Here is a 14,087-nt window from a genome sequence, read left to right as displayed (position 1 = left end):
ATAGCAAAATTAAAAAGCTAAAATTGTCACAATTACACCTTTTAAAATAAAAGCTGACCTATATCTGAATACATTTTCACAAGCATGCGCTTAGCCAGCTATGAGGCCACCAAGGTTCACAGTGTGGTCTTTTTTAAATTCATTTTTTTAAATTTTATTTTGGAGTTTAAAATAAAAATTGAAGCCAAATGAAAGTAGACACTCAGTTTCAGATTATTTTTGGCATTTAGATTGGACATCCCTTTTTTTGGTCCTCTCAGCCATACAGCTGTGTCTGTGAGCTCACAAGCCCCACACACTTGCTGTTCGAACTTTCTGTCTCTGAGGGGCAATAGGTGGTGGACTTGATATGGCAGACTTGAAGATGTTAAGGCTTTTTTCTACAGTGGTCAAGATGGACAGATTAGAAATGACATCGAGCCAGCTCAGGTTCCAGCGGTTTGGAGACAAAGTTAGAGAAGAAAAGCTGAGATGGTTTGGACATGTGCAGAGGACAGATAGACTCGACAAAGGATGTAAAAGATGGAGCTACCAGCCATGAAGAGACGAGGAAGACCACAGAGAAAATGTAGTGAAGGAGGACAATCCACAAGATTGTGTGACATAAGACGATGTGAGGGATAGGGTTAGATGGAGGCAGATGATCTGCAGTGGGGATTTAAAAGGAGCAGAGAAAAGAAGAAGGGGAAGGAGCTTAACAGCCAACTTTTAGACAGACTATGACTAAATCTATCATCACGTTAAGTTTTAGGATGCATTGGTGCAAATGACTGGGATGTCTTCATAAAGGCAAATCAAGTAGCTTCTATTGTCATTTCTGATCTGAGCGCCCTAACCTCATCTGAACCTCATCTGCTCCTGACAAATACCTCCTACAATATAATACCAGATTGACAGGTCTCAGTCCATAACAACAACCTAAAGGTCCAGGTGAAAATGGCTTGTTTATATCAGACGTCAAAGGACTATGGCCAGACTGCTTCAAGTTGATAGTCAGGCAACAATAACTCAAATTACCACTCGTTACAACAATGATATGCAGCAGAGCATCTCTGAATGCACTTTACATCCACATCGAACCTTAAAGCAGATGGACTGCAGTATAAGACCACACCAGGTGCCACTCCTGTCAGCTAAGAATGGTAAATTGAGGCTGCAATTCAGGTACACCAAAACTGCATTACATAAGTTTAGAAAGATGCTGCCTGCTCTAATGAGTCTTGATTTCTGCTGCTTTCATTCAGATGGTATGGTGAGAATTTGGCATAAATGACATAAAAGCATGAATCCATGCAGCATTGTATCATTGTTTTGGGCTGGAGGTAATGGTTTAATGATTAGGGCATTATCTTGAGCCCCTTAGTATAAACTGAGCATCATCTGTACACCACAGCCTGTCTGAGTATTGTTGCCATCCTTTAATGGCCACAGTGTCCCCATCCTCTGATGGCTACTTCCAGCAGGATAACATATCATGTAACAAATCCCAAGTCATTTCAAAAATGATTTCTGGAACACAACAATAAGTTCAGTCTCGTCAAGTGGCCTCCACTGTCACCAGATCTCAATCCAATAGAGCACTTTTGGGATGTGGTGGAACAGGAGATTCCCATCATGGATGTGCAGCCAACAAATCTGGAGCAGCTGTGCGATGCTGTCATGTCAACATCGGTTAAAATCTCTGGAATGTTTCCAGCACCTTTGCCATAAAGAACTAAATTTACTCTTAAAGCAAAAGGGGGTCAAACATGGTGCCAGCAAGGTGTACTTAATAATGTGTCCATTATTAAGTTTACATTGGTCAGTAATTAACCCTGTAACAAATTCAGTAGGTGTTTTTCATCAAACTATGTGGTAAGCAAAAATGGAAAATCCTCTTCCAAGTAATTTTTTTTAAAAGGAAGCATCCTTTATATGTCACTCTAACTTGTTCACGATCTGCTGCTGTGATGTGGATTGTTTCATAATGTGGAAAACATATTATTGTTACAGGATATAGGACTGAACTTGTGTCTATTTTACATCCAGTACGTCCATTTATGTTTAGAGAAGTGGTTTTGGCACTCTCTCTCTCTCCCTCTTACTCTCTTTCTCTCTGAAACACACACACACACACACACACACACACACACACACACACACACACACACACACACACACACACACACACACACACACACAGGGCTAAAGTGGTACCCTTCAGCCTTCAGACACATTAGACAGAGGGAGGGTGGGGCGCCAGTAAAGATTTCTTAATGGGCTCGGCCGCTCTCTCGTCCATCTGCCTTGATGATAAACACACAGCTACTCAACATTAGCTTGATGCGCCTCAAAGCAGTCGACATTTTATTTCTCTTTATTTTTCAACAAACTGTCACTTTTAGGACTTTTCCGCTGCTGGAGACCAACAAAGCAAGAACCAACACACATGGTGAATGATCAGGAGTATTTTATCAGTAATGGAGATGGAAATGACGGGATCAAAAGAGTAAAAATTAGGAGGAATTCCATGTCACAGGATTTCTGGAACTGTGGAGTAAATTTTTTGGATGCCTGGTCAGTGTCAGAGCGCATGGGGAACACACTTTGTGAGTCTGTTTATGTGTGAGTGACACTAACCAGCCGGTCACAGCCACACAGTAACCTCTGAAACAGTTAACAGTCCTGGAGAAGGATGCCTTCCCTGCATCATGGAGCAATCTTCACCGGAGCCTTCCTCATTGTGACTGGGGGGTCCACAGCCTTCCTGACTTCATCCCAGAGTCGCCTGCAGGCTTTCTCCCTCTGCTGTGTGGTGCTGGGGGTGGTCATGCTCATCCTTGGGTTATTTTGGGCTATGAACAGCAAAAGTGCTGCTAATTACAACCACAGCGAGTACGACCAAGAGTGCCCGCATTATTCGTACGAATACACCAACTACCCCGGCCAAGCCTACTTCACTTCCCCAGGGAATCGGTTCCCAGAGTCCCAGTCAGTGTTTCTGCCCAGGTGGGTGAAAGAAAAATAAGCTCAGTTCGTATTATTAGATCTGCTTTTGTTGATCTTGTTACCATAAACTAGAAATTATGAGTCCAACTATTCATAGCAGGTTTTCTAAACAAACAAAGAAATGAAAAAAGACATTTATTTAATCCAAAGAGTAGATCTTATCGTGAGACAGTTATCTACACGGCTAATGTCTGCTTTGTCTTGTTGTCCACTTCCCAGTCATCCATGTCCTTTTTGGACAGAGGCATCCTTCTATACAATTAAATGTCAAAGAGGCTTAAATACAATGACAGTACATTGTCGTCTATTCTAGACACACACTTTTTTGTACTGTTTTTTAATTTTATTTTAGCCAAAAAGCACAAACAAGGTCGAATAAATCTAAAGAGAAAGAAATGACATCTTTCACACTGATGACTGTGAACAACCTTGCAAAATACCCGATTACTTTAACACCATAAAGACAAGATAGAAAATGGTCTAAATAAAGTGACTACAAATTAAAAGAAACAGACTATTTGTTCTCAGGCTCTTTAGATGAGAAGACTCAGACTCCAGACTGGTGTCTGTAGCTAAAGGTACATTTAGAACCAGGAGATTAATTCAATTCAATTCAATTCAATTCAATTCAATTCAATTCAATTCAATTCAATTCAATTCAATTCAATTCAATTCTATGCTATTCTATTAGATTTATATAGCCCCACTTCACAACACACTCTCTTCAAGGTGCTTTATAGTGTAAGGTACAGACTTAACAAGAACACCCTACTGCCTGTTATAAAGACTATACATGTTGGTTACAGCTATGCTGACTCATGACTTGGCTGTGTATAAATATAATGGGTTTTTCCACTGAGAATAGTGTGTCTGTACAGTTTATGATAGGAGTGTTGTGGTTTGCTGCCTGTATTTAACTACTTCACCTATTCAACATACTTGTATACGCAGCTGTTCAGCCAGTTGTATCAGCGACATCATTAAAACCACTGCCAGGTGACATGCATTGCACAGATAATTTCCTTACAATGCAGTGTTTTTGGTGGGAAAACCCGAGTCCTCTGATTCATTTGCGTGTTATTTCCTCATTTTCCAGCCACCTAAAAGGTGCAGAACAAGCACACCTGGCAACAGTGACACACTGTTGCAGGACAGTGTTCCCTTAGTCCTAGACCTAAGGCTTGCATTGGTCTCCAACTTCCCAGATATAGATGCATTTAAGCATCCAAAGGATGGGCCAGAAGAAGCACTAAAAACCCAACCCATAATTATCAGGTTGCAAATGATCCACTACCCCAGTGCCAGACACCACAAAACATCCCAAGAGAAACTGTGTTCGAACTGAGGTGGGCCTATGGAGAACGTGCTTTTTCAATCCACCAGGGGATAAAGGAAGTAGCTTTACTGACTGATTAGTATAAGTACTTGTTTGCACTCTGATAAATGAACACGGAAGTCACAGTTAATGATGTTGGGCAACTCAAGGCAATTGTCTGTTTATTAAGATTTAATCCTACATCAAGTAAAGATCTACAATTAACCTGACAGAGAAATGTGTCTTGAAGGGGGTTGGTTGATGCAAAGTGTGTGCAAAATGTGCTACCTGCAGACTAACAGTTTCCCCGTTTATGTCTTTATGATGAACTAAGTGTCTAAGTTTACATTTATACATCAGAAATGACAATATTCTGATCTTAGATGTCTCTCTCCAAGTATGAATACTCGTGTTGTGCAAAGCTTCAAATATTGCTTTATTTTAGAAAGTTATGCTATTTCTTTAATCAAGCATGCCTCAGGAATAAGCACCTTAGTGATCCAAAGGCAGCCAACCTGCTGCTGCTGTTTGATTAGAGGCGGTTAGTGAAATAAACATGTGCAAGACTCAAGGCTACAGAGGTGACTAAAAAGCTTTTCATCACTTTAAACATGTCAATGTGACAATTAGGCCTCTGTTTGGCAGGAAGCAGCACTAGAGACAGTCTTGCATATCATCTCTACAACCCCTGATACCTCAGAATTCGGTAATACATATCAGTTTATGGTTACATGTGAATGATCTCACACGATGTCTTACTTTCTCTGAATGTAGGACGATGGAGCGCCACAGGCATGCTGCTCGAGGTGAAGATTTCGACTACCCCCCAATGATTATGGAATCTGGTGGTTTCAGTCCAACTCCTCATCCTCCTCCATGGCTGGGACCCCCACCTCCATATGAGGTTGCCATCAAGACAACATGTAGCTCCACACACCTGCGGCGTGCATACTCAGACACACACCTGGCATCAGAGCCCTTGTTTGGACAGTCAAGGGAGATCAGCTTTGAGGTGTGATGACTGGGGATCCTGCTCAGACTATGCTGTAGTTTTCTTTTCATAGTAACAAACTTTTTCACTCACTTGAAGCATGGGTCTTTCTTGGTCTTAGCATGCTTTCTGCAAGTTTCCTGTAATTTAAATTATGCAATGATGCTAAGGTTAAATGCATTGAGAGTATATATAAAAGGGGCTGAAGGGATGCCACACACTGGTTTGCAAAGTCCCATTTTGAAGCCTCAACTTTAGCACAACGAGCACAAATAATTTGCTTAAAATGCTCCAAAAGGCACAAAACCTCATAGAGAGATTTAGATCAATGGAGTGACTTGAATTATCAGAGCTGAAGCCAAACACCAAAGCGCCATCTGCTCACCCCCACCTGCAATAATAATTACAACTTTAAGCCTTAACATGTACAGTTGATAAAAGGCGAGATTTAGAGATGAAGATCAAAACCGTCTGCTCTACCACGATGAAAACATTTACTTTTTCCTCTCATGTTCTCATATTTCATCAACAAGCATTTCAACATGGGGACCCCTCAGGTTTGGAGCCAGCCTTATGTAGTCTTTAAAGGAACTTCCATGTGGCTTCATTTTTCAACCCATGGTGTTGCCACTTGGTTAAATTTCTATCCATCATTGGAGGCTGGAGCTTATTTCAGTGGTCTTGGGACAAGAGGTGGGGCTAACACAAAGAAACATTAAGCTAAGATGCTTTCATAGTCTTTGGACTGTGGGAGGAAACCGGAGTACCAGGAGAAAACTCACAAAGGGAGGCACATGAAAAACATGCACACTCCACACAGAAAGGCACCAGCTAGATTCAAAACCAGGACCTTGTTGCTGCAAAGTAAAATCTGAATAACAGCACCATTGTGCTGGTCTTGGTTAAATGCATAAGATACCAAATTCATCTTTATTTGACCAAATTAAAGCTTTTTAAACTAACACTGATATATTTATACACAAGAAATTCAATGCCAGGTCCTGTGGATGTGATGCAGGCAGTCACCCATCTATGCCTGGACTACCTAAATGTCTGGATCTTTTGCTGAGGAATTGCTCTCCATTCCTGGATGAGTGCAGTCTGCAGCTGCACAGTCGTCCATGGTTGTGGCTGCCTCTGTTCAACATGTTCACCCAATAGTGCCAATATTGCATTTTGTTGAGTCAAAATGTACACAAAAGTCATGGTTTTATGAGAGGCTACATGTTAGTTTAAACAGTAAATTCCAGCCTTTATGCTAAGCTTTCCCACACCAGAAACATTAAGCGCCATGGAGACTTAATGAAAAAGAAAACCTACAAAGTACTGGGAATGCTGTATTCATCATTTCTTTAAATTTCTGTTTAACTGATCTGGACAACTGGATAATCCTCCTCTGTGGGATGGGGATTGTGGCTTTCAAACAATGCAGATGTTCTCTGGGAATAGCAATCCTTCAGTTCATGTGCCACACATGTACTCATCAGCTCGGTGAGGGCAGGGGAACGATGACTCATCTAACCATATGAGTTTTTCCACTGCTTGATAGACCACTGCAGCTCACTGGCAATGCTGCATGAGTTTCAAGGGTTACAAAATGACCTATTGTGCCCTCACAGTTGCTGTCATTAGTAGGATCCCTTTGTGCGTTCGCATTTTTAAAACATTTTAACATGACTACTGTTGTTGTAATACAGTGCAACATGGAAATCAACTATTAGAGGCCTTAAACATATTTCTCTTTAAGCATGTGACATTCAGGTGCTGTCTGAAATCTACAACTTTAAAGATTTGAGGAATGGATCAACCCCAAATGCCTTTATATGCTTTTAGTTTTTTAAATAGAATAAAAGTTAAACAAGGAAGTTAGGGAAAGGAGACTTTGAGCAAGAAAGACTTTTCAGAACAGTTCAAACTCGGAAGCAGAAAAGTACCCTTCTGTGTTTATAACATATCAATCAAAGATAGTAAACTAGACAAAACTATGGTGTTAATCATGATTATGTTTGTGTCTTTTGTCTCTCCAAGTTCGTTTTCATTCTATCGTAAAATTTAAAAAAAAAAAAAAAAAGCCCTGGATTTTTTTTCTGTTCTTGGTCATCTGCCGCGTATCAGACTGCTCGTCATTTATTCTTCACAGTTTATTATATTATAAACTACAGTGACATATGAGCACCTCTCAAACGGAACAGCTGGCTTCAGCTTACATGAGTCACAGGATCATGGTTGTCTCCCCGTGTAGTTTGGAACTGTTTGTTTAGCTCTGAATATGCATGTATCTGCTATGCGCTTGGAAAAGGCAACTCAAGAGAGAACTGTGCATTGATTTCAGTCTCTGTGAGAGTGTGATTTCAACTTTGTTTAATAAAAACAAAAAAGCTGACAGTCTCAGATGTTTGATTGTCTCATTAACCAGGAAAGATGACAGGATTTAAGGCTGTACTGCCACACTGCCGTGTAATAACTGAAAATAAAGCATTTAGCATTTTTTGGCAAGTATAAGCGTGTTTCCAAAATACTGCATTTATAAATGCAATTTGCAGACTTTTTTGTGTGATTGATACATTTGATAGAGAACAGATCAGAAAAAATAGCAGCAGACGAGCATATAAATGTATGTTGATGTGTTGTCTGATGGGGTTTCACTAAAACTATCAAAATGAATGTTTTTAATCTTTTAATCAGGAAACAGTGTTATCAGCCTGAAACACACTGGCTTCCCCAAAATGCCCTGTTTACATCACAGCATACTGGCTGAGAGCCACTGGTCTAACTTTCAATAAATCTTAATGCAGCTTGATGTTGCTGAGCTTTCAGCTGAGACCACTATCAATACCAGTGATTGCTTAGAGCAACTTTTACTCACACAGTGCTGCATCATTTGGCTCTCACCGTTTCTGTTGCACTGAGACTTCCATTTAATCTGTTTGGAATCAAAGTTCAGTCACCCAACTGATTTATTCAGGGAATTTAATTATGACCCTAACCATTTATAAATAATAATACAAAAAAGAAGAAGAAAGAAAAATAAAAACAAACTTTTATTACAGGCTTGCAGGGGCCCCTCTTGCCATCATCCTGGGTAGTCTGACCTACCTACTTTCTCCCCATATCATTAAAGCCCCTGTTTCCAGGCATCAAGTAGGCCAAATTGGTCTACTTGGGCGGGTAGTTTCTGGCCCCTGGACTGCATGTTTGACACCCTTGTTTAAGACTTGTGCTTTAGGTAACAAGTTAGATCAAAGATAATGATCAGTAATGGAGCGATTACTAACGCAGTCGTGCGTCACGGAGCTGCATTTTCAGTTTTTTCCGAATCAATCATTAATAATAAGCCAGTCGTTTCCTCCACTATCAGCCTGTATTTCATTTGTAGGCTGTGATCATCCTGCTCCCCACCAGGCGCTTCTTCAGCTCGGCTTAATAGCCTACCCTATATATCTTGCTTTACGCAGAGTTTATCGCCCCGTGTATAAGAGAGGGCTATAACTGTCTCTCTCTCTCTCTCTCTCTGTGCAAACAGCTTTACCAAACATAGGCTAAGTGACAATGTTCAGACCCAGTGGACGCCCTGCCCTCCATTCCTCGTCACCGAAACCCTTCCTAGTGAGGAGGGAAAAAACACACTTCCTCACAGCGCACGTCCCTGCTGCTGCTGCTGCTGTTGCTGGGGCCAGATGAAAGCCACACAGTATTCTTCAAGCATGCGACATCAGCTGCTATCCAACAGATTTTCGGTATCGTAATCGTTCCCCTCCAAAAAACAAAAACGGATATGCTTCTTCCGGGAGGGAATAAAGCAGAGACGCAGAGGAGCACATCATGAGAGAGGCGCCGCGGATTCTCAGGATATACGGACTGAACCGGACGGACTGCTTTCCCCACATTTTATTCACAGATCGGGAAACAGGCACACGTGTTAAAGTTGATGGCAAGGAGAAGAGTGATGGTCACACTTTCAGTCCACGCATTAGCTGAACATCTTCTCACCGCGACTTCCTATCAGGTAGAGAGGGGATCGATGTTTATCACAACGAGAACGCACGAGAGATCATTTACATGTTGCACGCAATCCGGTTTTTCCTCTTCAAGTCGCTTTCATTTTGTAATGTTGCATCTGTGTAGTTTCTCTTTTGTAGTCTTGCATCTTAGCCTTTTTGTTTCTCTCCCCTCAGACAGGTTGTGGTTGAGGTGAAGGTACAGCTGTAGCTGGAAGAAGTAAACACCTTAACGCAGAAGCTCTGGAGATGTCGGTCCACCATGGCACGCTGCTTTGTCTGGGCGTGCTGATGATGACTGCTGGGGCGGTCATGGCCCTTGGTGGAGGGGTCCAGCCGCCAGGCCTGCTCTTTGGACTTGGGCTGCTCCTGGGATTGGGGGGCATAGGTCTGCTGGTCAGTGGACTCTGCATGGCCATGAAGAATCTTCAGATTGCTGTGCCTGGACACTTTCTGCTGCACCCACGGACAGGCACACGCTTCAGCCCACAGCAGGCTCTGGCAATACAAAGGTACCTACAGAGCTGAAAGAGACAGAAGCTCACAGTCGTTTGGACACAGATGTTCTTTTGTGGTGTTGTAATATTTTTTTTCTTTCTTTTTTAAAAAGGTACTTTAATTTAGCAATACACACAAACAAACAAACAAACACCCCCCCCCCCCCCCCCCGCCCCCCCCCAGAAAAAAACCCCCAAACAAACAAAGATACTACGCTCTAACAATAACATAATGGCACAGTGAAGCCCGCAGATCTGCTCGGTCTGGGGGAGCTCCCCTCCACCTCTTTACAGGTCCCATGTCGTTAGGTTTTTACTACTGTCCACTCAGCACTTTACAGTCCATCCCTGATCATATTCGGAAGGGTATTTCCAGTCTCTTTTATAAACTACCTTTAAAAAAACAAAACAAAACAAAAAAAAAAGTGTGAGGGATATCCTGGAGCAGTGGTTTTCAATACAAGTTCCATTTGTGATGATAAATTAGAAATAAGGACAGCAAAGAACACAAGACATGCTTTTGTTTGTCGAGTGTAAAATATTTGATATTTCTAACGAAGATTAAAAAACATGGCAACTTGTGACAGCATCATAAGTCAACAATACTAGAAATCTACAGTTGTAGCAGCTCAGTAAGGCTGTGCTGAGTGTCAACGTCAGCATGCAAACATGCTCATCATGCTTTTAGTCAGCAGGTATGTGTAACATGTTGACCATCTTAAATAACAGTGCTGTCATTAGTTTTTGCAGGAACTTGATAAGCCAGAGTTGGGCAAATGATTCAGCTCTGCTGATAACGAGAAGCGTGTGTGTATCAATTTATGTGCTAATCTGTCCAGTCTTTGTCGAGATTTTTATCTCAGAACCACAAATGGGCCTAATGATGGCACTAAAGGGGATTCGGTGGATTGTAAAAACTTTGCTAAAAGGGAGCAACATTATCTCAGGAAAGAGAAAAACTCTCTTTTTCTGTAATCCTGTCGCTATTCAGACTTCCCTTTCTCTGTTGCTGGTGACAAATGAGCACACTTCCAAACAATACACAAACACACCATCCAAGTGTCTTTTTGTTGAACAGATCTCTTTGTGTTAGTTTTAGTGTGCAGTCTGACATGCCAAGAACTGGAAAGCAACAGATTCTCTGATTATGTGCTGATTGTAGAAGTAGGTCATGGAGAAAACAGCAAACATGTAAATGTGGAGAAATGACTCCCCTTGGCACTGTCTGCAGTAATCTATGATAGCTTGCAAATTTAAACAAGATACAGTCTGGTCTTTGTCTGTGGAAGAGAGATGACAAGAGCAGAGTTTTCATCATCAGGGCCTTTTCTCCCCCCAGACACTGACAAAACTCAGACTGATAAGTATTTCTAAACGCAAAGTAACGCTTCATTGTGACAGCGTACTGTCTGAGGGATTAAAGAATTCGGGGTTCTACGTGCAGTAATGTTATCTACATAATGTGTTTCCCAAAAGGAAGCGAACACCTGTAGTTGAAACACATTGCTGGAAAAGCAGTGAGATAAGAAGCAGCTGTGGAGTGTGAAAGTGTGAAAGGAGATCAAATGTAACCCACTAAAAGCATTTGAAGTGAAAAGTGAAGTAAGAGTCGACCACAGAGCTTTCAATTAATTTATTTTTGATAACTTCTCATTGGCTCTCTTTCTCCATGTATTTAGGAGATTGGACAGAATACGTCGCGAGATGTCGGCGGACACTGTCAACAGGTCACCAGAGCCTGAACCCACCATGCCGTCCACCCCTCCGCCGTGGACCATGGAGCCGCCTCCATCCTACGACGCAGTGATGAAAAGCCAGGAGCGCAATGAACAGCTTTAAGCTCAGGTGGACATGCTAAATTCATGTCAGTGCCTTTTGTGTCCGCGGTTCTCCACAAGGACTTTGAAAGAACAGCCGGTGCTATCAGTGAACTCGTTGCAGCGGGACGTTTAGGTGCCTTAGCACAGACACGCTGATCCCAAACATAAGACAAAAAACAGCGACAGACTGCAGCTGGTTAACAACTTAATATTTTTACAGACTGGGCCCCAGTTTGGCCTTTTTGTCTAATAACTATGTGTGTTCTGACTGATTGTGAAAGAAATTGAAATGATTACTACAACTGCTTTTACTCTTTGTACTAAGGGGGGGGGGGGCTTTCTTGAGACCAACATGTTGTAGGCTCAACTTTTACAACCAAGTTCATGGATGGATTTTATTGGCCTGCATGAATTTATGTGACCTACTACTGTGGCTGCATGGCACTCTTCTCCACACGTAATAACTTTCTTTTCCCCCCCTTCTCACGGCTGCACAGCTCCTCTTTGTATCTGTAGAATATTCCAAAGCAAAGTGCCTTACCAAACAGCAGCAGAACCTTAACAGGGAAGTGTTGTTCATCACTCAGCTTTGTTTATACTGTTGTGATTTCACTATAAATGTGAGTGAATTATTAGCCACGAGGCTCCCTGCGAGTGGTGTTGCACTTATAAATGAGAGATTGTTTATTTTAAAAAGAAATTAATGCCAGAAAGGCAAAGAATGTAAATGTCTACATATTTAAAATCATTTCTAATCCAAGCAAACATAAATGTAGACTCAACTCTGTTCCCAAGCAGAGCTGTGAGACTCATTTTGCCAGCAGCTTGAGGCAAGGTGACTTACCAGGTACAAGTACACACCTGCAATTGTATACCCGACCTGGGCAGGCTGTCTGCAGGCTGTAATAAGCAGCAGAGTGGAACTCTAACTGAGTTTTCTCCACCCTCACCTTCAAGCCCTGAAACTGTACCAGACAGAATTTTTCCTTTCTGCGTGACAGGTGCCTCGCTTTGAGACAAGGCAGCAGTGCGATGGTAGAGGGGAAACCATATCGTTATGGACTGATAGTGGCCGGCCTGTGTGTCTTGGCAGTTGGCCTCTTCATCATGATGCAGGAGCGGCCACATGTTTTTGCTACTTTGTGCGTTCTGGGTGTCACTATGGTGTGCGCTGGGACTGTGTGGAGCCTCTGCCAGTGCTATCCTAAGGTATATGCTATGTGTGTGTTTAGTGGATAGAGAGACAGGAAATATGTGATTGTTGCCAAGAAGAAATAGATTTGGTAATGGAGATTGTGTGTTTATTAGGTCATTGTGGCTCATGAAATTCAGGAAAAAAGCCTAGAAAATATCATGGGTCCTGTGGCTGAAGATGAAAGGTACGCTCCCTAACACACACACATACACACACGCTCACTTTGTATCCTAATGGGCCACAGACAAGTGGGTGTTGACTGAGGCCTTAATGATTCCCTTTGGTCTGTCAGAGTAGCTCAGAATGCTAAGTGCCCATCGAGTAGTGGGTGAACATGGCGACAGCAGCGGTGTGTGTGGGCAGGCTGGTGCTATGGGTCTGCACTAAATCACTGTAGATATTCATTTTATTATTGTCCTGTTTGCTTAATGGAGAGAGGTTAGGAAAAGTGGAACAGAGGGAAAGGAAGAGCCACTAGACAAAAGGTTGGGACTGAAAGGGGCAGATTAGTTGGAAACTAGGGCTGAAAACCATTAATTCTGAAAAAAATCCTTGAGCCTCATTTATTCCAGCTGCAGTCAAAAAACGAGGTTGTACTGTGCAACTCCTGCATGAGTGTTTGCAATTACAAGAGAGTTCTGCAGCCAGATAGAGACATGCATGCTCAGCGAAACCCTGTCTCTGATGCACCAAAAAAAAGTAAGAAAATGAGGACAAAATACTGGAACCAGACTTCTATTTCTGTACCCCCACCCACCCAACCCCCACCCCTTCTGATTTAATTTTAGACACACTGAGGTTCTGCCAGGTTTCTGTGGCCATAAGCTGAGCAGCGTCAGACTTCTCCCAGAGACCCTGAAGAGTCAGTGTCATAGCTGTCCCACTCTGCATCTGGTCTGAGGGAGGGACAACACTACCAGAGGACTCCTCCAGGGTACCACACTGCTCTCAGGATAGTGAGGAGTCCCCTCGATGAATTTTTATACTTCCTTTCTGCATCGCTCACACATCTTGCTGTTTGAATGTGCCTTTCTTTTGTTTTCTTTTTACATCTAATGGAAGCAACTGACCATGTATCAGCGGTTTTGCACCACTTGTCATTGTGAAATGCTTAATAAAGCTAATTAAGTGTTATATAGTATTTCCAGAAGATGGCACTGTTTACTGTATGAAAGTATGTCTGTGTGTCTGTTAGACAGAGTGCAGCACTGCATTTATATGGTGTACAATAATTCATTTAAGACATTTTGGCCCCTCAGTGAACTTGTGCTCTTTTATAGCTG

At 42.1% G+C, this 14,087-nt stretch overlaps 2 protein-coding genes across 2 annotated transcripts; both read left to right on the top strand.

Moving 5' to 3' along the window:
- Positions 1-2,582: 2,582 nt before the first annotated feature.
- On the top strand, positions 2,583-7,523 carry LOC143415069 (uncharacterized). The gene is made up of 2 exons (XM_076880427.1): positions 2,583-2,988; positions 5,078-7,523. Exons 1-2 carry the CDS (start codon positions 2,675-2,677, stop codon positions 5,319-5,321), a joined length of 558 nt encoding a protein of 185 aa, XP_076736542.1. The 5' UTR covers positions 2,583-2,674; the 3' UTR covers positions 5,322-7,523.
- Positions 7,524-8,871: 1,348 nt separating this feature from the next.
- Positions 8,872-12,642, top strand: LOC143415071 (uncharacterized). Its single transcript, XM_076880428.1, has 3 exons — positions 8,872-9,300; positions 9,470-9,804; positions 11,469-12,642. Exons 2-3 carry the CDS (start codon positions 9,542-9,544, stop codon positions 11,626-11,628), a joined length of 423 nt encoding a protein of 140 aa, XP_076736543.1. The 5' UTR covers positions 8,872-9,300; positions 9,470-9,541; the 3' UTR covers positions 11,629-12,642.
- Positions 12,643-14,087: the final 1,445 nt, after the last annotated feature.

This window comes from Maylandia zebra, linkage group LG23 (assembly GCF_041146795.1).
Source record: "Maylandia zebra isolate NMK-2024a linkage group LG23, Mzebra_GT3a, whole genome shotgun sequence".
Classification (NCBI taxonomy): domain Eukaryota; kingdom Metazoa; phylum Chordata; class Actinopteri; order Cichliformes; family Cichlidae; genus Maylandia; species Maylandia zebra.
Note: the sequence above shows the minus strand (reverse complement) of the source record. Positions and strands in the feature narration are given on the sequence as shown.

Bases quoted from the DNA above. Each gene is read 5' to 3' on its own strand.
- LOC143415071 (XM_076880428.1), top strand. From the start codon at position 9,542: ATGTCGGTCCACCATGGCACGCTGCTTTGTCTGGGCGTGCTGATGATG. The intron at 9,805-11,468 runs GTACCTACAGAG...CCATGTATTTAG, and splicing joins CAGGCTCTGGCAATACAAAG to GAGATTGGACAGAATACGTC.
- LOC143415069 (XM_076880427.1), top strand. From the start codon at position 2,675: ATGCCTTCCCTGCATCATGGAGCAATCTTCACCGGAGCCTTCCTCATT. The intron at 2,989-5,077 runs GTGGGTGAAAGA...CTCTGAATGTAG, and splicing joins CAGTCAGTGTTTCTGCCCAG to GACGATGGAGCGCCACAGGC.